The 25,870-nt window shown below is 38.3% G+C and overlaps 2 protein-coding genes across 2 annotated transcripts; one reads left to right on the forward strand and one right to left on the reverse strand.

Annotated features, from left to right (window-relative positions):
• Nucleotides 1-9,415: 9,415 nt before the first annotated feature.
• LOC144638579 (UDP-N-acetylglucosamine transferase subunit ALG14-like) lies at nucleotides 9,416-13,920 on the reverse strand. The gene is made up of 5 exons (XM_078497769.1): nucleotides 13,726-13,920; nucleotides 12,808-12,962; nucleotides 11,190-11,312; nucleotides 10,464-10,523; nucleotides 9,416-10,359 (listed from the first exon to the last, which is right to left on the reverse strand). The coding sequence occupies exons 1-5, from the start codon at nucleotides 13,880-13,882 to the stop codon at nucleotides 10,189-10,191; spliced, it is 666 nt and encodes a 221-aa protein (XP_078353895.1). The 5' UTR covers nucleotides 13,883-13,920; the 3' UTR covers nucleotides 9,416-10,188.
• Nucleotides 13,921-14,025: 105 nt separating this feature from the next.
• Nucleotides 14,026-19,636, forward strand: LOC144638474 (TLC domain-containing protein 4-like). The gene is made up of 7 exons (XM_078497674.1): nucleotides 14,026-14,158; nucleotides 15,535-15,712; nucleotides 16,317-16,406; nucleotides 16,529-16,587; nucleotides 16,870-16,964; nucleotides 17,190-17,263; nucleotides 17,733-19,636. Exons 1-7 carry the CDS (start codon nucleotides 14,146-14,148, stop codon nucleotides 18,019-18,021), a joined length of 798 nt encoding a protein of 265 aa, XP_078353800.1. The 5' UTR covers nucleotides 14,026-14,145; the 3' UTR covers nucleotides 18,022-19,636.
• The last annotated feature ends 6,234 nt before the right edge of the window (nucleotides 19,637-25,870 follow it).

A 25,870-nucleotide genomic window follows, 5' to 3' on the forward strand; every position in this document is an offset into this window, starting at 1 on the left:
ATGACGGAATTTAAAAAGACCCAAACTGTAGATTTCAAGTCTCAAAGTGGCCGCTTTTGCTGGATCTGGAGTGAAAATAAGCTTTAATCTACCGTGGTGGTATTTTAACACAACGGCCAAAATCGTCATTTTCAGTGGCTCATGTAGCACTTCCTTTTCTTGATTATTTTGCACCAGGAGAGAAAATTAGGATGAATCCACGTGATGGCGGATTTTCAAAAAGACTCAAACTGTAGATTGCATGTCTGAAACTTGTCGCTTTTACTGCATCTTGAGTGAAAATAAGCTTTAATCTACGTGGTGGTATTTTTACACAAGGGCCCGAAATCGTTATTTTCAGTGGCTCATGTAGCATTTTCCCATACGATTCTTTTGGACCTGGAGTGAAAATTAGGATGAATCCACGTGATGATACATTTTCAAAAGGACCCAAACTGTAGATTTCAGGTCTCAAACTGGCCGGTTTTGCTGGATCTGGATTAAATATCAGCTTTAATCTACGTGGTGGTATTTTAACACAAGGGCTAAAATCGCTCATTTCAGTGGTTAATATAGCACTTCCTTTTTTGATTCTTTTCGACCAGGAGAGAAAATTAGGATGAATCCACGTGATGGCGGATTTTCAAAAAGACCTAAACTGTAGATTTCAAGTCTGAAACTAGCCGCTTTTGCTGGATCTGGAGTGAAAATAGGCTTTAATCTACGTGGTGGTATTTTCACACAAGGGCCCGAAATCGTTATTTTCAGTGGCTCATGTGGCATTTTCCTATATGATTTCTTTGGCCCTTGAGTGAAAATAAGGATGAATCCCCGTGATGACACATTTTCAAAAAAACCCCAGCTGTAGATTTCAAAGTCTCGAACTGGCCGCTTTTGCTGGATCTGGATTAAAAATAGGCTTTACTCCACCTGGTGGTATTTTTACACAAGGGCCAAAATCGTCATTTTCAGTGGCTCAAGTAACACTTCCTTTTTTGATTCTTTTGCACAGGAGAGAAAATTAGGATGAATCCACGTGATGGCGGATTTTCAAAAAAACCCAAACCGTAGATTGCATGTCTGAAACTGGCCGCTTTTGCTGGATCTTGAGTGAAAATAAGCTTTAATCTACGTGGTGGTATTTTTACACAAGGGCCCGAAATCGTCATTTTCAGTGGCTCATGTAGCATTTTCCCATACGATTCTTTTGGACCTGGAGTGAAAATTAGGATGAATCCACGTGATGATACATTTTCAAAAGGACCCAAACTGTAGATTTCAGGTCTCAAACTGGTCGGTTTTGCTGGATCTGGAGTAAAAATAAGCTTTACTCCACCTGGTGGTATTTTAACACAAGGGCCAAAATTGCTCATTTTCAGTGGTTAATGTAGCACTTCCTTTTTTGATTATTTTGCACCAGGAGAGAAAATTAGGATGAATCCACGAGATGGCGGATTTTCAAAAAGACTCAAACTGTAGATTGCATGTCTGAAACTGGCCGCTTTTGCTGGATCTTGAGTAAAAATTAACTTTTAATCTACGTGGTGGTATTTTTAAACAAGGGCCCGAAATCGTCTTTTTCAGTGGCTCATGTAGCATTTTCCCATACGATTCTTTTGGACCTGGAGTGAAAATTAGGATGAATCCACGTGATGATACATTTTCAAAAAGACCCAAACTGTAGATTTCAGGTCTCAAACTGGCCGGTTTTGCTGGATCTGGATTAAATATAAGCTTTACTCCACCTGGTGGTATTTTAACACAAGGGCCAAAATCGCTCATTTCAGTGGTAAATGTAGCACTTCCTTTTTTGATTCTTTTCGACCAGGAGAGAAAATTAGGATGAATCCACGTGATGGCGGATTTTCAAAAAGAACTAAACTGTAGATTTCAAGTCTGAAACTAGCCGCTTTTGCTGGATCTGGAGTGAAAATAGGCTTTAATCTACGTGGTGGTATTTTCACACAAGGGCCCGAAATCGTTATTTTCAGTGGCTCATGTAGCATTTTCCCATATGATTTCTTTGGCCCTTGAGTGAAAATAAGGATGAATCCCCGTGATGACACATTTTCAAAAAAACCCCAGCTGTAGATTTCAAAGTCTCGAACTGGCCGCTTTTGCTGGATCTGGATTAAAAATAGGCTTTACTCCACCTGGTGGTATTTTAACACAAGAGCCAAAATCGTGATTTTCAGTGGCTCAAGTAACACTTCCTTTTTTGATTCTTTTGCACAGGAGAGAAAATTAGGATGAATCCACGTGATGGCGGATTTTCAAAAAGACCCAAACTGTAGATTGCATGTCTGAAATTGGCCGCTTTTACTGCATCTTGAGTGAAAATAAGCTTTAATCTACGTGGTGGTATTTTTACACAAGGGCCCGAAATCGTCATTTTCAGTGGCTCATGTAGCATTTTCCCATACGATCCGATTGGACCCGGAGTGAAAATTTGGATGAATCCACGTGATGACACATTTTCAAAAAAACCCCAGCTGTAGATTTCAAAGTCTCGAACTGGCCGCTTTTGCTGGACCTGGATTAAAAATACGTTTTACTCCATCTGGTGGTATTTTAACACAAGAGCCAAAATCGTGATTTTCAGTGGCTCAAGTAACACCTCCTTTTTTTATTCTTTTGCACAGGAGAGAAAATTAGGATGAATCCACGTGATGGCGGATTTTCAAAAAAACCCAAACCGTAGCTTGCATGTCTGAAACTGGCCGCTTTTGCTGGATCTTGAGTGAAAATAAGTTTTAATCTACGTGGTGGTATTTTTACACAAGGGCCCGAAATCGTCATTTTTAGTGGCTCATGTAGCATTTTCCCATACGATTCGTTTGGACCCGGAGTGAAAATTTGGATGAATCCACGTGATGACACATTTTCAAAAAAACCCAAGCTATAGATTTCAAAGTCTCGAACTGGCCGCTTTTGCTGGATCTGGATTAAAAATAGGCTTTACTCCACCTGGTGGTATTTTAACACAAGAGCCAAAATCGTGATTTTCAGTGCCTCAAGTAACACTTCCTTTTTTGATTCTTTTGCACAGGAGAGAAAATTAGGATGAATCCACGTGATGGCGGATTTTCAAAAAAGACCCAAACTGTAGATTGCATGTCTGAAATTGGCCGCTTTTACTGCATCTTGAGTGAAAATAAGCTTTAATCTACGTGGTGGTATTTTTACACAAGGGCCCAAAATCGTCATTTAATTCAGTGGCTCATGTAGCATTTTCCCATACGATTCCTTTGGACCTTGAATGAAAATTAAGATGAATCCACGTGATGGCGGGTTTTTAAAAAGACCCAAACTGTAGATTGCATGTCTGAAACTGGCCGCTTTTGCTGGATCTTGAGTGAAAATAACCTTTAATCTACGTGGTGGTATTTTTACACAAGGGCCCGAAATCGTCATTTTCAGTGGCTCAAGTAACACTTCCTTTTTTGATTCTTTTGCACAGGAGAGAAAATTAGGATGAATCCACGTGATGGCGGATTTTCAAAAAAAAACCCAAACCGTATATTACATGTCTGAAACTGGCCGCTTTTGGTGGATCTTGAGTGAAAATAAGCTTTAATCTACGTGGTGGTATTTTTACACAAGGGCCCGAAATCGTCATTTTCAGTGGCTCATGTAGCATTTTCCCATACGATTCGTTTGGACCTGGAGTGAAAATTAGGATGAATCCACGTGATGATACATTTTCAAAAGGACCCAAACTGTAGATTTCAGGTCTCAAACTGGTCGGTTTTGCTGGATCTGGAATAAAAATAAGCTTTACTCCACCTGGTGGTATTTTAACACAAGAGCCAAAATTGCTCATTTTCAGTGGTTAATGTAGCACTTCCTTTTTTGATTATTTTGCACCAGGAGAGAAAGTTAGGATAAATCCACGTGATGGCGGATTTTCAAAAAGGCCCAAACTGTAGATTGCATGTCTGAAACTGGCCGCTTTTGCTGGATCTTGAGTGAAAATAAGCTTTAATCTACGCGGTGGTATTTTTAAACAAGGGCCCGAAATCGTCATTTTCAGTGGCTCAAGTAACACTTCCTTTTTTGATTCTTTTGCACAGGAGAGAAAATTAGGATGAATCCACGTGATGGCGGATTTTCAAAAAGACCTAAACTGTAGATTTCAAGTCGAAACTAGCCGCTTTTGCTGGATCTGGAGTGAAAATAGGCTTTAATCTACGTGGTGGTATTTTCACACAAGGGCCCGAAATCGTTATTTTCAGTGGCTCATGTAGCATTTTCCCATATGATTTCTTTGGCCCTTGAGTGAAAATAAGGATGAATCCCCGTGATGACACATTTTCAAAAAAACCCCAGCTGTAGATTTCAAAGTCTCGAACTGGCCGCTTTTGCTGGACCTGGATTAAAAATAGGTTTTACTCCATCTGGTGGTATTTTAACACAAGGGCGAAAATCGTGATTTTCAGTGGCTCAAGTAACACCTCCTTTTTTGATTCTTTTGCACAGGAGAGAAAATTAGGATGAATCCACGTGATGGCGGATTTTCAAAAAGACCCAAACTGTAGATTGCATGTCTGAAATTGGCCGCCTTTACTGCATCTTGAGTGAAAATAAGCTTTAATCTACGTGGTGGTATTTTTACACAAGGGCCCGAAATCGTCATTTAATTCAGTGGCTCATGTAGCATTTTCCCATACGATTCCTTTGGACCTTGACTGAAAATTAGGATGAAACCACGTGATGGCGGATTTTTAAAAAGACCCAAACTGCAGATTGCATGTCTAAAACTGGCTGCTTTTGCTGGATCTTGAGTGAAAATAAGCTTTAATCTACGTGGTGGTATTTTTACACAAGGGCCCGAAATCGTCTTTTTCAGTGGCTTATGTAGCATTTTCCCATGCTATTCTTTTGGACCAGGAGTGAAAATTAGGATGAATCCACGCTATGAAACATTTTCAAAAAGACCCGAACTGTAGATTTCATGTCTCAAACTGGCCGGTTTTGCTGGATCTGGAGTGAAAATAAGCTTTAATCTACGTGGTGGTATTTTTACACAAGGGCCCGAAATCGTCATTTAATTCAGTGGCTCATGTAGCATTTTCCCATACGATTCCTTTGGACCTTGAATGAAAATTCAGATGAATCTACGTGATGGCGGATTTTTAAAAAGACCCAAACTGTAGATTGCATGTCTGAAACTGGCCGCTTTTGCTGGATTTTGAGTGAAAATAAGCTTTAATCTACGTGGTGGTATTTTAACACAAGGGCCAAAATCGCTCATTTTCAGTGGTTAATGTAGCACTTCCTTTTTTGATTCTTTTGGACCAGGAGAGAAAATTAGGATAAATCCACCTGATGGCTGATTTTGAAAAAGACCTAAACTGTAGATTTCAAGTCTGAAACTTGCAGCTTTTGCTGGATCTGGAGTGAAAATAGGCTTTAATCTACGTGGTGGTATTTTCACACAAGGGCCCGAAATCTTTATTTTCAGTGGCTCATGTAGCATTTTCCCATACGTTTCTTTTGGACCTGGAGTGATAATTAGGATGAATCCACGTGATGACACATTTTCAAAAAGACCCAAGCTGTACGTAAGCTGTAGATTTCAAAGTCTCAAACTGGCCGCTTTTGCTGGATCTTGATAAAACATAACCTTTACTCCACATGGTGGTATATTTTAACACAAGGGCCAAAATCGTCATTTTCAGTGGCGCAAGTAACACTTCCTTTTTTGATTATTTTGCACCAGGAGAGAAAATTAGGATGAATCCACGTGATGGCGGATTTTCAAACAGAACCAAACTGTAGATTTCATGTCGGAAACTGGCCGCTTTAGCTGGATCTTGAGTGAAAATAAGCTTTAATCTACGTGGTAGTATTTTTACACAAGGGCCCGAAATCGTCATTTTCAGTGGCTCATGTAGTATTTTCCCATGCGATTCTTTTGGACCAGGAGTGAAAATTAGGATGAATCCACGTGATGATACATTTTCAAAAAGACCCAAACTGTAGATTTCAGGTCTCAAACTGGCCGGTTTTGCTGGATTTGGAGTAAAAAATAAGCTTTAATCTACGTGGTGGTATTTCAACACTAGGGCCAAAATCGTCATTTTCAGTGGCTCATAAAGCACTTCCTTTTTTGATTATTTGGCACCAGGAGAGAAAATTAGGATAAATCCACGTGATGGTGGATTTTCAAACAGACCCAAACTGTAGATTACATGTCTGAAACTGGCCGCTTTTGCTGGATCTTAATTGAAAATAAACTTTAATCTACGTGGCGGTATTTTTACACAAGGGTCCGAAATCGTCATTTTCAGTGGGTCATGTAGCATTTTCCCATACGATTCTTATTGACCTGGAGTGAAAATTATGATGAATCCACGTGATGACACATTTTCAAAAAGACCCAAGCTGTAGATTTCAAAGTCTCAAACTGGCCGGTTTTGCTGGAGCTGGATTAAAAATAAGCTTTAATCTATGTGGTGGTATTTCAACACAAGGGCCCGAAATCGTCATTTTCAGTGGCTCATGTAACACTTTCCCATAAGATTCTTTTGGACCTAGAGTGAAAATTAAGATGAATCCACGTGATGGCGGATTTTTAAAAAGACCTAAACTGTAGATTTCAAGTCTGAAACAGGCCGCTTTTGCTTGATCTGGAGTAAAAATAAGCTTTAATCTACGTTGTGGTATTTTAAAACTAAGGCCAAAATCGTCATTTTCAGTGGCTCATGTAGCACTTCCTTTTTTGATTTTTTTTCTCCAGGAGAGAAAATTAGGATAAATCCACGCGATTGCGGATTTTCAAAAAGACTCAAACTGTAGATTTCTAGTCTTACACTGGCCGTTTTTGCTGGATGTGGAGTGAAAATAAGCGTTAATCTACGTGGTGGTATTTTTACACAACGGCCCCAAATCGTCATTTTCAGTGGCTTATGTATCACTTTCCCATACGATTCTTTTGGTCCTGGTGTGAAAATTAGGATGAATCCACATGATGCCATTGTTTCAAAAAGGCCCAAACTGTAGTTTTCAAGTCTGAAACTGGTCGATTTTACTGGATCTGGAGCAAAAGTAAGCTTTCGTCTACGTTGTGGTATTTTTACACAAAGGCCCGAAATCGTCATTTTTATTGGCTCATGTAGCATTTTCCCATAGCATTCTTTTCGACAAGGAATGAAAATTAGAAAGAATCCACAAGATGGCAGATTTTCAAAAAGACCCCGACTGTAGGTTTTAAGTGTCAAACTGGCCGGTTTTGCTGGATCAGGAGTGAACATAAGTTTTAACTAACTGAAATAATCATTTGCAGTGGCTCATGTAGCACTTTCCCATACGACAGGCTTTTGGACCTGGAGTGAAAATTAGGATGAACTGAATCCACGTGATGCCATTTTTTCAAAAAGACCCAAACTGTAGTTTTCAAGTCTGAAACTTGCCGGGTTTGCTGGATTTGGAGTGAAAATAGCCTTAAACTTGGTGGTGTTATTTTAACACAAGGGTCCGAAATCCTCATTTTCAGTGGCTCATGTAGCACTTTCCCATACGATTCTTTTAGACCAGGAGTGAAAATTAGGATGAATCCACGTGATTCCGTTTTTTCAAAAAGAGCCAATTGGTAGATTTCAAGTCTGAAACTGGCCGGTTTTGCTGGATCTGGAGTGAAAATAAGCTTTAATCTACGTGGTGGTATTTTTATACAAAGGCCCAAATTCGTCATTTTCAGTGGCCGGTTTTGCTAGATCTGGAGTGAAAACAAACTTAAATCTACTGGTGATATTTCAATCTAGATTGGTGAAAATAAGCTTTTATCTACGTGCCGTGGAATTTTAACACAAGGGCCAAAATTGTCATTTTCAGTCAGGTGGCTCATGAAGCACTTCCTTATTCAATTCCTTTGGAGCTGGATTAAAAATTGGGATGAATCCCTTTTAAACCAAATTTACCGTGAAAAAATAATTTGCGACAATCATAAACTAAGTCCTCTTGTTCCGACGAATGGAATTGCGTCTCACATTTAAATTCGATCAGTCTCTATCGTTCAGTGACAACCAGTCCCTATAAGGAAAACATTTATGACGGCAAATAGGTTGAAAATGTCAACTTACACTGTAAGCATAAAAGTGCTTTTTCTGATAGTACTGTCGTCTGTCATAATGTTGAATAATTTTCGCAGTTCGGATGTTTTAATTTGGCGGATGAGCATGTCTTGCATAAGAAACAACTTCCTCTTTTATTCTTTTAGCATTTTGACAATTTGAATCGTACAGGCTTTGACGTATTCTTACAAAAACGCGATAAGCATATAGCTTTGTCGTTTACTTGTGCATGCAGCTGCTGTGTATTTCTTGCTGAATTTCGCACCTCGGCGGCTTTGACAGGCTTTCATGTGTCCGCACTCAAATTATACAAGCACTTCGAGAACTCTTCGTAGACTTGAACGTATCTCTTCAGACTTCTCAAACTTCATTTAACCCCTCAACATTTGTCCCTTTATAATATGCAATGCTTGTTCAATACAATCTTTGTTGATATGTACTCTTGATTTTTTTTCTTTTTCTTTTTTTGCTTTTCTTTCTTCGCTTTTTCTGGTTCCTCACCTGTTATTCAAATTTAACTTACTTTGACACATGGGGCAACTAGAAAACCTAACGGTTCCCTTGGCGTCTATTCTCAAAATATAATATAATTTACAAAAACGTATACAATTGTAAACATTAAAATGGTTGTAATATTTAATTTTTTTGTAAAAAGTTGCGAGGAAAATAACATTCAAGTCAGTTCCGTTGTTCCAAATCGCACACTACATCCAAATATTATTTCCGTAGCACTTTCATAGCCCTGGCTATACAATGCTAAGTGAGAGGTGCGAACAACTCCCCAGAGTGGAGTTTTATTATTGAATGAGAGAAGGGTAAGTTGTGATAAAACAGATTACAAATAGTTTAACTATGACACACAGTAAAACTGAGAGTAACACAAGAATGACGGTTTGATTATGGATAAAGGAGTAAAAAGACACAGAAAGTTCAAGGGTTGAAAACCATTTGAGAGCCAGCCCACGGAGTGATCTGTTATTGCTGCATGAATATAAAATACTTAAATGTTTAACTCTGTCTTATGAGTAAATTTAATCATAGATCATTTAATTCAGTAGAGATGGGCTTATATCTGGGAGGGGGGGGGGGGGGGGCTTATCACTGGATCAGTATATATATTTGTTTTATTTCCAGGTAGATGGGCCTATAACCAGGTGTCTTATAAACGGGGGGGGGGGGGGGGGGGGGGTTATAACCGGGATTTTACGGAATGTCTGTGTTTTCAACCTGCAAATTTCATGGTTTCGTGTCTGCTGTTGGACACACTACAGAGAAAATGTAACGCTTCCTAAAAGCGGCTTATTAACACACTGATGCTTGGGAGACTTTTTTAAAAAGTCCATTTTTAAGACATTTTGGTCAGGGGATGTCCCGCTATTTTTTTAAGGGAATTCATCACAGAAGGTCCATCTAAAAATCTTTTAGCGTTTAACATTTTTTTAAAAGTTTCTAATTTTGGTCACTATTACAACCAACCTATTAAGGGTATAAATTATTGACAAAGAGCTCAAAATTGTAGTTTGAAAAAGAATCATTAAAAAAAAATGAAATGTTAAAAATGGACCGTTTTATTTTTTGGTGGATTTTGGGAATTTTGTGGGTGGGGGAGGCAAGAGTTTTTGTTTTGTTTTCATTCCTGTTTGTTTGCTTATTTGTTTGCCTGTGATCCTTTTTCCACAAGTATTTTTTTGGCTCCTTGTTCAAGTCATTACTGTCGAAATTCCATAGCAACCCTCCCCTCCCCCATCTTCAACCCTCAAGATAGGACACAGGAGTACAAATGGCTAGATTCAACCAAGGCTTATGACTATCAAATAAAAATTTAAGGCACATTGGAAACACAAACTGAACTCAGCGACTCCAAAATATACTTTTTATTATTTGTATCTCCTCTCTACATTCTTCCATTCATGTTATAATTATATATTTTCATCAGTTTTATTGTTTATCCTTATAACCCCCCCCCCCCCCCCTTGCTTAAACAAATGTACACAATCATGTAGCTCACAAATATGGCCCTGCCAGGACCACGACTAAATTCTAAAGTCTTCTTAGAAGATGCATCTGCCTTTTATTGTTGTCTGTCAACAAAACTTCAAACAGCACAAAAAGACAATGAGCGGTTGTGTGACTGTCACACTAGCCGTCCAAGGTAGATTGCTCTTGGGAAATTCATTTGAAGCTGTTTCCATTGAACTAGAAAGTGATCTGCAATGTAGTACATAATTTTTCCAGAAAGTGACAGAGTCTTCACTCGGCAGATACTTTCCACAAACACCATTGTAATATCTCTAAAGCCAGCAACCTGAAGGGAAGAAAAATAATCAAAAAAGTTAAATAAATACTTATCACTGATTTTGCTAAATTCACTCTCAACTTGAATCAGTAACAGATTTAGGCTGGCCTTACCTTTAATATAAAAGCTGCTACACAAATTGGAATGCATGTTCCAGGTCCATTACAAAGAAGCTAAAAGGGAAATAAAGGCAAATTCTTAAGAACTCTTTTAGACACATTAATAAAGTTTCTGATTGATTGATTGATTAAACAGTTAACAAACATGTATTTAATTTTATTAAAATGATTGTGACTATACACTGTACTAATGGCAGGCGTGCTGACTATACACTGTAATTACATGTATTAATGCTAGACTCCACATCGAGTGTCCAGGTTTGAACCCTGGCTGGGGTCATTGTGTTGTGTTCACGAGCAAGTCACTTCACTCTCACAGTGCCTTAGACTTTCTTAAAGTCCTTCACGGTCGTCGCTTTGTGACGCTTTTCGGCTCGCTTCGCTCACCAATAGAGGGCGACTTGGTGCAAATCTAACAGTGCCTCTCTCCACCCAGAAGAGTTTAATGCAGGGGCAACCCTGCAAAAAAAAATTGGGGTAACCCTGCATTCTAATCAAGGGAGTGAAGGGAGAGCAGGAACACTCCTAGTCACTTACAGTGTACATGTATCTCAAAAACTGAGGTAAGCTACAGGGTGTATGGTGGTATGGGCCACTTGGCCAACACCAACTTTTACTGTTAAGAGTAAAAGGTTTATTGAGAGTATGCAATAGAGTTGCCTTGAAATGTACATGTAGTTTATTATTATTATAAGGTTAAAGTTCTGAACTGTTATTTACCAATTCTGGTTTCTCCTGCAGCACAACAGGAAATGAAAAGGCCATGGCATTCAATGTGGTAAATACAGTAGAAAGCCATGACTGGCGTACTTCTCTGCTTCGTGGAATTCTCAGAATTTTAAACTATAGGTAAAAGAAAGCAAGAACACAATCAACAAACAAATATACTCAGTATGCTATGATTTCAACTTACTTGTTCTCACCTGAAGATGAATTTCCAGTGCCAGATACGTTTACTGTATGTGGATACATTTACATGTCAGTGCATAAATTACCCTATTATAGGAAATTAACGCGAATTTCAAAAATTGGCGTTTACTTCAGTTACATGAACTTTTTTCAACATTAATTTCCATGCCATTAATTAATGGAGCGTTAATTTCTGTGACCTTAATTTCCATCATTTTGGCCCCAATTTCTCTATACAGTCCAGACATTGTAATCTCCTTGGAAAAAGCATTATTTCATCAGGGTGGAAATCTACAAGTATCACTGAAACTGTGAAGAATGCTTAAAGTGGTCAAGTTCCTCCGCTTAACTCATACGTTTGGGTAAAGTATCATGAACATTGTTTCCATCTCGGATTATATGCCTCGTGGTGAAATTAACTTGTTCCTGTTGTTTTGTGTGAGTACATCAACAAGTGTTTTTCTTTGTACGTTGTATTTTCTTTCTTTTTATGTTAACCTGTCTTTCGCGTTGATTTCCTTTACTGGGAAGTAATTTTTCCTTCAATTCGCATTAATTTTAGTGGCGTTAATTTCAAATACCTTAATTAACACAAGAACTAATCTCCTATAATAAAGTAAAAAAAATGTACCATGTACAGGTTGTGTCTGCAAAAAAATGCTGAAGTTCCATGTGTAATGTTTTGCAGACCAAACCTGTCTAGTACCTACCAGTATTTTCAATTAAATTATTATATGGCTACAATAGTACGCGCGCTCTGATTGGCTGCTGAGCAGGCATTATTTTCTTGTTAAAGAAAACAGGCTTTGAGTTGTGAGTAAAAGCTACTAGCGAGGGGCAAAAACAACAAAAAATGCCGACAAAATATAACTATCTTTTCAATAACTGAAAGAAAAATATAAGCATACCGATACTTCTTTAGTATGAGCGACGGAGAGAGCCACAGAGAGGGAGAGCGAGTGTTACCTCCAGTGTTTTTTCCCTTGATTATACTCTTTTTTTGAATAGAGCTTAAAGGCCATATAATAAATAACTTATTAACCTCGTCCGTTCGGTCATTACAGGGGAACTCAGACCTCGACCTTGATGTATTGACCTCGCTGTTGCTCGATCAATACATCAAGGCCTCGGTCTGAGATTCCCCTGTAATGACCTCACTCTCGGTTAATAAGTAGTATGTATTTCCTTATGAACATAAATAATTTTTTTTACATCCAAGTCATACTCAGACACTACCAGCTTACATGGAGAACATTGAAGGAAGCTAGTGGTCATGAACCAACATATTTCTATAAGTCAGCTAACAGTGATAATGATGACGATGATGACGGTAACTATCATGATAGTGTTGATGATGTGATAACAGAAATTAAATCAGTTAGAATAAAATCATCAACTTAACTACAAGACAGTTGGTTGTTCATCATACCTCTAAACTTTCCTTATCTTTCCCTTTTTTAGTCTTCTCAAAACTATTAATTTTTTCTGCACTCATTTTGTCAGTTTCAGCAACAACATAAATACGTGGTTGGTAATAGAAAGAGAGTGATCCCATAAGTCTCATCATTTCGGTTGTGTGGCCACCTTTAAATTAAAAATTAATAAATAAATTAAAAAAAAAGAAAAGAAAATTAAGATATTATACTGTTGAAGGCACCTTTGCCGTTTGCATCCAAGGGGTTCAACTTTTTGTCGGATTCTTTTAAAAAATATTTTGACAGGCTCTGTAACAGAGGTTGCCTTCTAAAGGGGGTTCAAAATTTTTTGGAATGTCCCATACACTAATCCAGGCTGAGTTCTACGTAGGTTATGCGAAGATCTTTGGCATGGATTTCAAAATTATTGTGCGACATACCAGTTTGCTTACAATAGTACTCAGCATCTTTTAACTGTTGTACAGACGATTTATTTTAGGTATGAATAATAAAGGATTTTGGCATAGACCTTTAATAAAACTTGGTACAACTTCCGTGTGGCGCGTACACGGAATGCACCCTGGGTGCTACTAAAAGCCATCACTCACTGGTGTGCATGCCCGAGCAGTGCCTGGGCACCAGAGAGAATGTGACATACAGTAAGAATTGTTCCTAAAATACCTAAAAATAGACTAAGTCATGGAGTTCTGGTTATTGTTTCACCAATTTTCCCCTAGCCTAAACCGCCTCCCCCCCCCCCCCCCCCCGCCTCAAAAATATGCATCAATTAAAATTTTGAACTGCCAAAAGTTCACGTTAATCCAAAAACAGACCTTTTCAAAGTCCCACACACCCCATACATGGCTATACATGTATATACGGGTAAGCACCGGGCTTATCTTTGCGTGACCAACGGAAGAAACATGTCGTACCTGAGCCTGCGACTACCATAACTTTAACAGGTTTTCTTCTGTCCAGTGGACCAGGATTTCTCTTTCTTTTTAACACATAAGCAGTGCGCAATACAACAACACAAGCAAAGAAAAGAATAACTGCAGAGACATAGCAAAACATCGGATAAATATCCATATTTGCAACAAGAGATTTTTCAAGAAATTCACAAAAAGTTCTCGAAGAATGATCAGCAGATTCTATTTACCACAATGAGCGAGCATAAACTTTCTAATAAAGCCGCTGTTGATACCGCGGGCTCAATTAGTTCTGGCGTGACACTCGCGGACCACTCGCGCACAATCGATATCATCTTTTTGTCCTTTGAAGAGCTTTGTTTTTGTTTAAAACCTCACATTCCAGCGCCCTTGACCGAGTATATATAAGTGGTTTTGTTCAAGATGAACGAATCGGGTAAGTGTTTTTGGCATTCGGGCGTGTAAATATTTTAATTCTTCAAATCGCCGCCGGCGTAAAGGAATTCCATTGTTGTCTGCGTTATAAGATTAATCGGGCTTGTGGAATTAATGGACTGAATAGATTGCCTTTCTTTGTTAATTTATGAGATATTGATAACGAGTTTTTTTAAGAAGTTGCGAACATAGACCCTGATGTATGCAATTTAATGGTCACGAACGACAGACCAAACTGTTTACAAAACGCGGACACGTGCCGTGACGTGCGTCGCGTCCCGCGGGGGAGGGGGATGGTAACGTCTACCCACTCCCCCTCCCAAGGGTTTACTCGAATTTTGTGCATGTTTTGGGTTGTTGTAGGACTATAACGTGGAATCGCAATAATATCCAAATGCGGATTTTTCAAGTTATTCCATGTAGGGATTCTTGACACTATAAATTTTTGGACATAAGTTGCAGGGGTGGAAAAGGTCGGGGAGGGGATGGTGAAGGTTCTTTTAAAAAAAAAAGTTGGGACAAATTCCTTTATTCAGGGTGGGTGGGGAGAGGAGGACCTGAATAATGGGCTGGGATCTCATCGAAACTTTGCTGACAGAAACGCATTCTCGTCCCCAGAGCTGCTTGTCCCTCTTAGCTGATGAAGCCTTTGGATGAGAAACAAGTGGCTCTCAGGGGACACATGAATTGATTGCCATGCAGATTTTATTAAAGGGAGTTTCAAATCTAGCCAATCAAATCAACCATTTTAAACTTGGTTATAATTAACAAAAGGATTTTAAAACAGTTCATTTGATTGGCTGTTCCTTTAAATTGTAAAACTCCAGCCAATCAAATCATGTGTCACCAGAGCCACTTGTTTCTCATGCACAGGCTGAGAGGGACAAGCAGCTCTGGGGACGAGAATGTCAGAAACATTGTGACAAAAAAGGGTGCCCTGCTAATTAGTGGAGGGGGACAGGGCGGCGGAAGCCCGGGAGAAAAGGGGCGGGAAGCGGGAGGAGAGAGAGGGTGGGAAGCGGGACTCTTAAGGTGGCAGGAACCGGGAGAAAACAAGTGAAATTTCGTAACATTTCATTATATTTTGCAATGGACATGGAACACACAGGAGAGAACAGCTAGGGAAAGTGGCGGGAGGCGGGAGTAAAAGGTACGGGAGGCGGGAGGTTCAGACCCGCCTGTCCCCCCCCCACTAATTAATTAGACCAGGCATCCAAATAACCTTCATAACATTACTGGTATCTTTTATCTCCTTCGTAAGTTATACCTTGATAAATTATTAATGAGACAGAGATGGGAAAGTTTGAGCATGCTGTGTGGCCCATGATGATCAATACTAAGTTTACTTTTTTTTTGTTCCTCATTTATTTATTTCAGGTATTGATGAACCACTGCACCAAGAAGGAAAAAACAACACTCTTTATGTGTGCACATCAGCTGCTAGTTTTCTATGTTGCCTTTTTCTTTTCTACATTGTAAGCCCAAAATTTTCATCTCTGGTCTCCTCTGGATACCATGAGCTCCCTCGGGCCAAAAAAATTGACTGGGACACAAGGTACGTAACGTAATAGACATGTTTTTCCTGTTCATTTCATCAGCGACATCATTATACAGTGTAACAAGCAGAGTCACAAAATAATAGGAACTAGAACAATGTACATCATGGGTGGTCCTCTCCCAGAATGGGGTGAAGAACTTTTATGGGTACTGGGTGAGTCAAAAAAATGGTGTCTCCTTGTACTGTACTATAGCTAGTACCATTAAGAAAAACATTTTTAGGGTTAACTCTCTGGGCTAAATGTATATTTACATTTACAGTTACATGTAAATCTCCACAGCCTGTTGCGAGACTGTTATTTTATTGTTCTTGCTTTGGTGGGGGGGGGGGGGGAGCAGCAGCGAGGGAGAGAGGGGTCATTTGCATCTTCTAGAAATTTATCTGTATGTTTACTACCACATTTACCTGTGTATTAGTCGATCCCGTATAAGTCGACCCCCTATTTTGAGGCCATAAACTAAGTTTTTTTATTTGTTGATAAGCAACAAAAAAAGGTCGACTTATACACAGGTGTATACGGTATGCATACATTACTTAATCAACGTGAAAAATACATTTATTAGAAAATATTCATAGTTTTATTAAATTTTTATTTACACAGGATTGGTTCAAATCTACATGCAGTGGTTGTTAGCGCAATCAGTTTGTATTGTTTTGTCTTTGATACAGAAACGACATCCAGTCCTATTGGGCAAGTTATAAATTAAATTGTGCCTACAATTTGTTATTCAATGCATTCTTTTTTAAACCAAACTTGGTCATAATTTTAATAAATAAATAGTACTTCTGTCAATTTTTTTGATTCCTTTACAGAAATGACGCCGTTCTGGTGAGAGTAGGGGTTGCTATAACAATGGGATACATCTTAGCAGGTACAAAGTATTTTTTGAATAATTTTTTCCCTAAATATTTGCAGTCAGGGAAAAAAATGTAAAAAGACATACGGTATGAATATTTTCTGAAAGATTTCTGTGAACAGGAATTCATAGGACCACTATGATCTCCAACATTGATAATAACTTATTTTATGATGTTTTCATCAAACAACTTAGAAAAAAAAATTATAACTAATAAAATTATAACTAATACCACTTTCAGTGAAGGTAGCTTTCATAAATTTTGTTATTCAGACACGTATTTTTTTCACTTTTCAGATTTTCTCATCATAGCTCTATCTTACAAGTATATCGGAGATTTATTCACCATGGTACACCATCTTATGGCAATATGGGCCTATTATTTTGTTGTGGTAAGCTTACCTATTTCATGGCGTTAAAAGCTAAATAGCAAGTTTTTAAAGGATTTTATCATCTTTATGCAGTTATTCAGGTATCCCCTGCCAATCAAACAAAAAATAATTATTTTTTGCTTCAAGTTTGTAACTGCAGTTATCACATGATACATTTCAGGCATACAATGTAGATGTGTCTAAAGTGGGTTAATAGTAAATATTATTATTTTTTCTTTCTTCTAGGTTTATGGAGTTTTAATTTATTTTGCTAATGTTCGTCAACTTGCGGAGATTTCCACACCATTTGTAAATCAAAGGTTAGTCAGATTTACCCTCTCCAATTAACAGGATTGGAAATTACATGAAGCACTTGCCAGCCCACCGAGGCAAGTGTTTGCAATATTGCTTTAATTTACAACACTCAGTTGAAGCGGTGCATGGGATAAGGCCCTAAGTGACCTTCTGATCTAATATGAAATTCTCCCTTTGATTTGTAAGCATACAGAGGGAAAATTGGAAGGAGAATCTAGCAATTTATCAGAAGTCACTTGAGGCTCTATTTCAGGCACCAGATTGAGACTGGGGACGTCAAAGAACTAATGTCATAGTTCTGCAATGCATGCAAAGCTTAACAACTTCAAATTCTCTGCACGCATTGCATACCTATAATGCTTATTAAGAAGTTAAGCTGCTTATTTTATAAACATGCACTGTTAACTTTTTTGTCTGTTTGCTGATCTCTGTAATTTAGTTAGAAAAATGACAAACTTTTTTATCTCCTTCTAGGTGGTTCTTTGATGCTATTGGTCATCCAAGGTCATCTCGTGGCTTCGTCATTAATGGCTATCTTATGGGAGCTTCATTCTTTCTTTGCCGTATATTAATAATGCCGATATACTATTACAAGTGTTACTCAGTGTGGGGTACTGAAGAACAGAAGAACTTGGGCTTTCTTATTAACTTTTACTGGATTTTTACTTGTATTGTGCTAGATTCAATTAATTTGTATTGGTTTGTTAAGATAGTCAGGGGAGCGATGAAGCTAACTCGTAAGCTGAAAGATCGCAAAGAATAATACAATGAAAAAGTGTGCTCAAAAATAACTGTACATAAATGAATTTTTTTTGGGCAAGGATCCAAACTAGTTTCCACCGTTTTAATGAAATTGGTCAGATTTTTTATTATATGAATTATTTTAAATTTAAAGAAAATTTCCAAACTTGTATTAATATCAAAAACAGGACATGTAAGCTACCAAGAAAATGGAACTGGTTAACATTTTTGTCTGAATCACTTGAAATTCCCAGAAATGGCATTTTCATTTGGTGAGTCATAATCTCAAAATGTTTCACACAGGAAAAAATTTCTAGGATACCCTCCTAGAAGCTCATACCTTCAGAGCCCCTGTTATTGGAAAACTGCCACCCACGTCTTTTTTTAATACCTGCATTTGGCGAGTGATCAGTCAGTCTCCAGTTGTTTACCATTTTGGCTCTTTCAGTGCCAGACCTATCTGAAGGTTTTTCTTTTTTCTTTATTTATTTCTGGACTTCTTCTTAAAGGGTTAGATAATTACACTTCATTTTATGATTCTACCAGATACAATCTTTCTTAAAATTGAATAGTGATAACCATTCTTTTGTTTCTGTGCCTTGCTCCTACAAGTATATTTACATTGAAAACAGTTGCAGATTAAGTCAGCACCCAGGCCAGTGTTCACCAGTACCCATCCCCCCCCCTAATATGCATACATGTATATTCCTGGGTCTGGTTGTTTGAAAGCTGATTAATGCTTATCCAGGAATTTCAGTAAATTTAGGTTTAATTTTTTCTTGTATAAAGGTGTCTAAAGTTCATTGCTGTTGTTTTAATGTCGAGTTTGAAATTAAAGAAAGTCAAAACTGGAAGACAAAAAATATAAATAGAAAACCCCACTGAAAGGATACAAAATGAAATAAAATTTTTAGCTAATTCTGGATTAGCTTGATTGTGTTTTGAACAACTGGGCCCTGGGCCATACAGAAAGGCACTGTGTGACCTAACCCCTTAATTTACAGATTTGTCATTCTTATTTAAATATATGAATTTTTTTATTAGTAATATATGTGTATAATACAAATGGTTGAAGTTTGTAATTTGTAATTAATTAATTCTTATTGAATAATATGAAATTTGTTTTTATTAGTATTATATATGGTACAAATAGTTGATATTTAAATTCAATTCTGTTAAAAATGTGCAATTAATTACTTTATTAATTGTTAACTGTTTGATTGATCTATCGTTTGATCAATCAACGCATCACAAATTGTTTTCCACACTTTATTTAATTACAGTGAAAATTAAAAACAGCCGAACAATATTATTTTATAGTTGTATATTTTGTAACAAAGAATTTGCATGAAAGGCTGCAGAACTAGCCAGTGGTATGAGATTGTTCAGACGTGAATGTTACAAAAATTTTATTGTATCAAGATTAATTCTATAAAAGATGGTTATGTCCACTGGAACATTGAATAAACGTATTGAAATTGTTGGTACTTTGGGGCCATATACATGTATGTGAACAAATGTAACCTTAGATAGATAGATAGTTTATTCATATTTTTACATGACAGTCTAAAACTGAATTGCGTAAAAATTTACAAAGAGATAAATTATTAAAAATACAACTATTAAAATCTATTATGGTTGTAATGTGAGTTGTTGTTGTTGTTTTTTTTTTTTTTTTTTTTTTTTTTTTTTTTTTTTGTTTTTTTTTTTTTAGGGGCTAATTATATTAAAAATTTGCCATAGAAGGAAAAAAGCTATGTTTAAAACGATTGGTTCGAGCCTTATATGCTTGAAAATGACATTGACTTCTTTAGTTATACGTATTTACATTTTCCTGTGGTAAGAACTTATGTAATTTATGGCTACTATCGAGCATGATCTTATTAAAGAGTTTCTTGCACAGGATAGAACGTCGTTCCTTTAGGGAGCTTAGATTACAACATGATAGGTTATCCTGATATGATGCGTGTGGATCGAATAAATAGCGCGCGTTTCTGCACACGTTCTATATCGTCGCTTAGGTAAGCGGGAAGGCTATGGTGAAAAGCCGGCGCGCAATACTCTAGAACTGGTCTTATGCATGTACAATAGAAGTTAAGAATGACCTTTTGTGAGACACAAGCTCTTTTTAGTAATTTGATGAAATATAGTCTTTTGTTGGCCTTCTTTATGATTGAAAATAAGAGGGCACCGAAACTTAATTTTTATTTTTAAAAGCCAGTCAGCGACGCCCAAGTTTCTGATATTCTCTCTAATTTGAACACAAGGAAATCAGCTGGTCCTGATGGTATCTCACCTAAGCTGCTGAAAATAGCTTCTCCCATCATCACCGCACCTCTGACGAAACTTTTTAATTATTTTATTGACGTTGGCGAGTGGCCCTGTCAGTGGAAACTTAGTAACGTTACTCCTGTTTATAAGAAAGATGACGACACATCTAAAACGAATCATCGCCCTGTTAGTGTCTTGTCAGCGATTCCAAAGGTGTTCGAGAAAGTTCAATATGACCAGTTATACAGTGTATTCACATCAATTTTCTCTGATAACATGTCTGGATTCCTGCGTGGGCACTCGTGTTGTTCTGCCTTAATAAAGCTTACTGACGATTGGCGCCAGGCACTTGATAAGAAAAAGGACGTGGGAGTAGTGGCCATTGACTTATCTAAAGCATTTGACTCGATTTGCCATAATTTGTTACTTGCCAAACTAAAAGCTTACGGTGTTCATGATTCTGCAATAAAACTGATCCAGTCGTACCTATCAGGCCGCCTTCAACGAGTTAAATGCAATGGGAACGTGTAGACTGGCTGCCCATTCGCTGTGGTGTGCCGCAAGGCAGCTTACTAGGCCCGCTTCTCTTCAATATCTTTGTTAATGATGTCAATTATTCATCTGGATCTTCCTCACTACGTCTGTATGCCGACGACACGACGCAATATGTAGTTCAAGAGTGTCCAACTATACTTGAATCCACCTTGAATCAAGACATTATGAGATTATCGCACTGGTTCTCTGCGAACTATCTGCAAATTAATGCTTCCAAGACTCAAGCAATGACATTGGGTAAATCTCAGTATGCATACAATTTTTTAGTTGGTGACAAGACCATCGAAATTGAGCCGACTCTCAAAATTTTAGGTGTTACATTGGACCGGGATTTGTCTTTTAAGCCTCATGTCACAACCATGCTGAAAAAAGCGTACGCTATGATAGCTGCATTACGTAGGATTAAACGCCTAGTTCCTTCAGACGTTATGATTTCTCTGTATAAAGCCTACGTGTTGCCACATATTGAATACTGCTGCCCACTGTTGCTGGGAATATCTAAAACTTTGAAGAACTCCATCGAACGTTGTAATCACTTTGCGATTAAGTCGCTGCTGAATCTTAGTAACTCGTCCAGCTATCATCTATGCCTAGACATGGCTGCTATGGATACACTAGAGCAGCGACGTATCGTGCAATCGCTCATTTTATTTTTTAAGTGTTTTAGATTTGATGGCCCAAATTATATTTCCCAGTTTTTTACACCTAGGTTAACTAATTATAATTTACGAGGTAGAGGCTCAAATGTTGTGCAGCCCCCATATAACAGCCTTGTCATGCACAACTCCTTTCTGTATTTAATTGCTCACTTGTGGAACCAGTTGCCAGCTAACGCCAAATCCTCGACCACCTTGGCACATTTTCGAGCTAGTTTAAATGGCATGAAGTTTGCTGGGTGCCAATGTATGAACTGTATATAGTTTTACCTTGATTTTTTATCTATTTTTTTTTTGTACATATATATATATATTATTATGCTTCTTGTAATTAATTTTATTGTAAATAGTCGTGCGTTTTTTACATGAGCCCCTGGCTCGGGAGATTGGGCAACCACTCCCCACGTGTCGACTTTAAATAAAATACCTTACCTTACCTTACCTTCCGTAACGTGGTATTCCAATGTAACGTATCGGTGATGGTGACACCTAATATCTTAACACTGTTGACCAAACCTAGATCTAAACTATTAATCGAAATGGGAGCAAAAGACTGTTTAATTTTCTTAAAGTCTATTGTTAGCTCTTTGCACTTGTCCACATTAAGTTGGAGCTTGTTGCAGCGCGACCAGAGAGCTACCGTGTCCACAGCTTCCTGAATGTTACTTTCACCGTCCATTGCGATCACTTCAGCAAGGGTAGTGTCATCGACGTATTTCCAAGTCTGTACGTCAGAGGGGCTGAGATCATTTATCATGAGGACAAATAACCAGGGGCCAAGCTTGGTGCCCTGAGGCACGCCAGATGGTACGGGTCCCCATTCTGAGAAACAGTCGGCAGAGAGTTTCACACTTTGTTGTCTGTCCATCAAAAAATCACAGACCCAACGAGCGACACCACGTGGTATACGAAGAGAAGACTTTGTTGACTAGTGTTTGATGATCGATCAAGTCGAATGCCTTCCCGTAGTCCAGTTGAATTATTCTCACTGCAGCTCTGGTTCCATCTGTGGCTTGTGCCCAGGTGTGCAGCATGGAAACCAGAGCGTCGGCGCAATTGAAGACTTCGGTATGGTGCCAAATTGGTTGGGGTCAACAATTCCCAAAATAGCAGGGCCAACATAAGCATGGACAACAAAGTCCTCAGCAACCTTTGACAGAGCAGCGGTTGGCAAAATTGGTCTAATGTGCTTGGAGACGACAAACTTTTTCTGAGCGTTTCTTTGCAATGCACTACATAACCAGGCTCAACCGCTTGGCATTGCATAATATCACTCACAATACAGGCTGAGAGAGAAAACATAAAAAAGTGGAGCTTATTTATTCCATAAGGACATGAAAACCACAGAGCAAATGCTGTACAGATGTGTAGACACCTTTTAAAGTAACCCGTTTCCATTTTCTTTTTTCGTGGAGACGAAATTCAGGTTCGCGATTTAAAGTCATGTATTTCTTTTCAAATTCATTTTTTCATGCGCAAAAAAGCTATTGACTAAAGCAGGTTGGTTATTCTGTTGCTAAAGCATTAATAAAAATAAACTGTCTTTACCAGTGATTACACATATGCAACTTTTTCTCGTTTGAGACAAAATTAAGATGACAGAGCAGGAAACACAAAGGTCCTAAACCCTGACCCTATTTAAGGGTGAAGAGGAAAACAAACTAAAAATGGTGTAAACGGTCAACTTAATTTTGTTTCTGTAACATTGGAAGTTATACTATTACTTAAACGGATAGTTCAGTTTTTACAGAGCATTTCTTTTTCTTTTAGCTGGATATTTCATGATTTACGCACTGCAATTTTAGCTGATGCAATTTAGGTTCCCTATCTAAGGATCACGCCGGAAACACAATGTCAAAAAGGGCAAAAATGACACCCTATCAGAGGATCGAGAGCCTAAAAAACCCATACCCTATCCCTCGGCACCTATAAAACCCATATATAACAGTGCCACCCCCCCCCCCCTCCCACGGGAACATGGCGCATTTGGATTCTCGACCGTTCAATGTAAAATGACGCATTTGTTGCCTTTCACATTTAAAACCAGATATCCGGGTAGTTTCTTTTGCAAAGTGGCCACGCTACGTGCGCGCACGTAGCCACAAAACCAATTGACCAATTAACATTTAACCACCGCAAAATTCTGCTTATAAGCTCTGGGCTTATACAACTACGTAATGCGTTTTCAATGGGTTTATTAACGGGAGGGCTTATATCCGGGGAGCTTATAAGCTGAATAAAGAAAACGTTTTAAAATGAGCTACAGCAGCGTTGATCGGAATACGTTTTTCATTTGTATCTCGTTTTGAATTAAGCTTTCAACAACTCAACAAGTTTATTTCAATATTTGGAACGATACTGGGAGAAGGGGCTTAAATCCGGAGGGGTTTATAATGGGATGTATAATATAGTTTATCACAACAAATAAAGAAAAGGAGTCCAATTTCCAAAGCGTCTGAATCTAAGAATTTTATATCGGGATAGCTCATTGAATAGAACTGCAATCCATTACTTACAGGTCTGTCATTAAGACTGATCAACCATTTTATGAGATGACACATTAATAAAAGCGTTCACATGCGTCTTAAAAAATACGTGATTTCAAAACGATGCGATTTTGCTGAACTGCGAGCTCGCCATCCGCACGAAAGGAACAGTGATTTTCATTTCATTGAAACTCAGCGCGCGCTTTAATGTTTTCACAGATCACGCGCGCTCCGTTTAACGGCTAACACCATTAAACTGATCAGGGGAAAGAATTCCAGAAACGCCTGCACTTTTGTAATATTTTCAGCATTGGAAAAAAAAAATATTTTCAAACTAAACTCATCGTCAGCGGTGCTACACAGTATTAATTGTCTTAATAAGGCAGCTCTTTATGACGTCAAAAGCTATTATGTCATTACGCTTTGTGACGTCACTTGCATTTGTCGTCTGGATTCAACGGTGGAGGTTAATTCGTTCAGCGAGAGAAGAAATTGTAAACTTGACTACAAGATGAAAAAAAAAAAAAAAAAAATACATCCAGTCAGTATAACGGTACATGAGACCTCGAACACGAGCGAGCTCAGGAACGCCAAAAATGGAATCAGAAGTTGGAGTTTCTGATGTCCTGTATTGAACATGCCGTAGGACTCGGCAACATATGGCGCTTTCCATATCTGTGCTTCAAAAATGGCGGAGGTAACTTTGCCTAATGAAAATAATACGATGTTTATTAGTTTTAGAAGTCACGCGCTCTGCTGTAAAAGGGGGTAGTTTAAAATTCCAAAATTTGACACAGATTTTTTGCATTGTTGAATTTGGTTCGCACAATTGTGCGAATCACTCAAAAAGCCTTGTAAGCTTATCAAAACCACAGGCAAAAATGGTCAGCCAATGGCAAGCGCGGAACTTTAATTTCTAACTGATGGCGAACACGAGAACTAACAAGCAGCGGTGGAGGAAAACAATATCCAAGCGGCACCGGTGGTAACGCGGGTAAAACATGGAACTAGAGACAAGTGTGGAAAATAAGCAACCGACAATAAGTGCGCAGAAACAGTCACGCAGAAACAGTCAAGCTCTGCAAAAATTAAATAAATATGTTTTTCTTTTTTTGAAAAAAAGGGGGGCAAGCACTAAAATTAAGACAATATCGATATCCATTCCGATAGAAAGCGAAGAGAAACGAAAATCATTGGCAAGATCGGAGATACATATAGCATGTATTACTGAATTACCATCTAAGCGTGGGAGAACATTCAAACGACGGAAAGCGCGAAAAGAAATCCAATAGAGGGAAAACATGATTTCAGCAGCAAGCGTGGGGAAAAAATCAATCGGCGGCAACTACGAAAAAATATCTTTCTGCAAGTGCGGGGAAATGTTTAAGTGGTCGGTGGCCGGTCAGAAAAGAAAAATTCCAAGCGCTGGTAACTGTGTGTACAACATCTAATTGACGAGGAGAAAAAAGCAAGCGCAAGCGCGGGGAGAAAAAACACATGACGCGCGCGCAATGCGGTTAACATTGCTCGTTCAAATAACAAGTTTTCCATGCGTATAATTTCGCGATCTCGGCAGTTAGCGCTTAGTTTTTTAGCGGTTCAGTTACTGGTGAGTGGTCAGGTCATTTCGGCCGGGTTGTTCCAGTGTTTTTGGGATTAGAAAGTGTTCATAAAATTGGCTCTTGTTGCATTTAAATGACCCTTACATTTAGATGGCGTGTTTGTTCGCAGAGTTAAATTTGCTCAAATGACGATTTAAGAATTAAGCCATATAAAGATAGCTTAGCGGTAAGTACACGCTGACAAAATAGGTCGGATCATTCTCAAATCGTAATATTAAGACGACGTAGAGTTGAAATATCCAAGATGTTGAACAAGGTGTTAAATGGAGCACATCTTAACC

Source organism: Oculina patagonica, chromosome 14, assembly GCF_052425735.1.
Source record: "Oculina patagonica isolate OP01 chromosome 14, crgOcupat, whole genome shotgun sequence".
NCBI lineage: Eukaryota > Metazoa > Cnidaria > Anthozoa > Scleractinia > Oculinidae > Oculina > Oculina patagonica.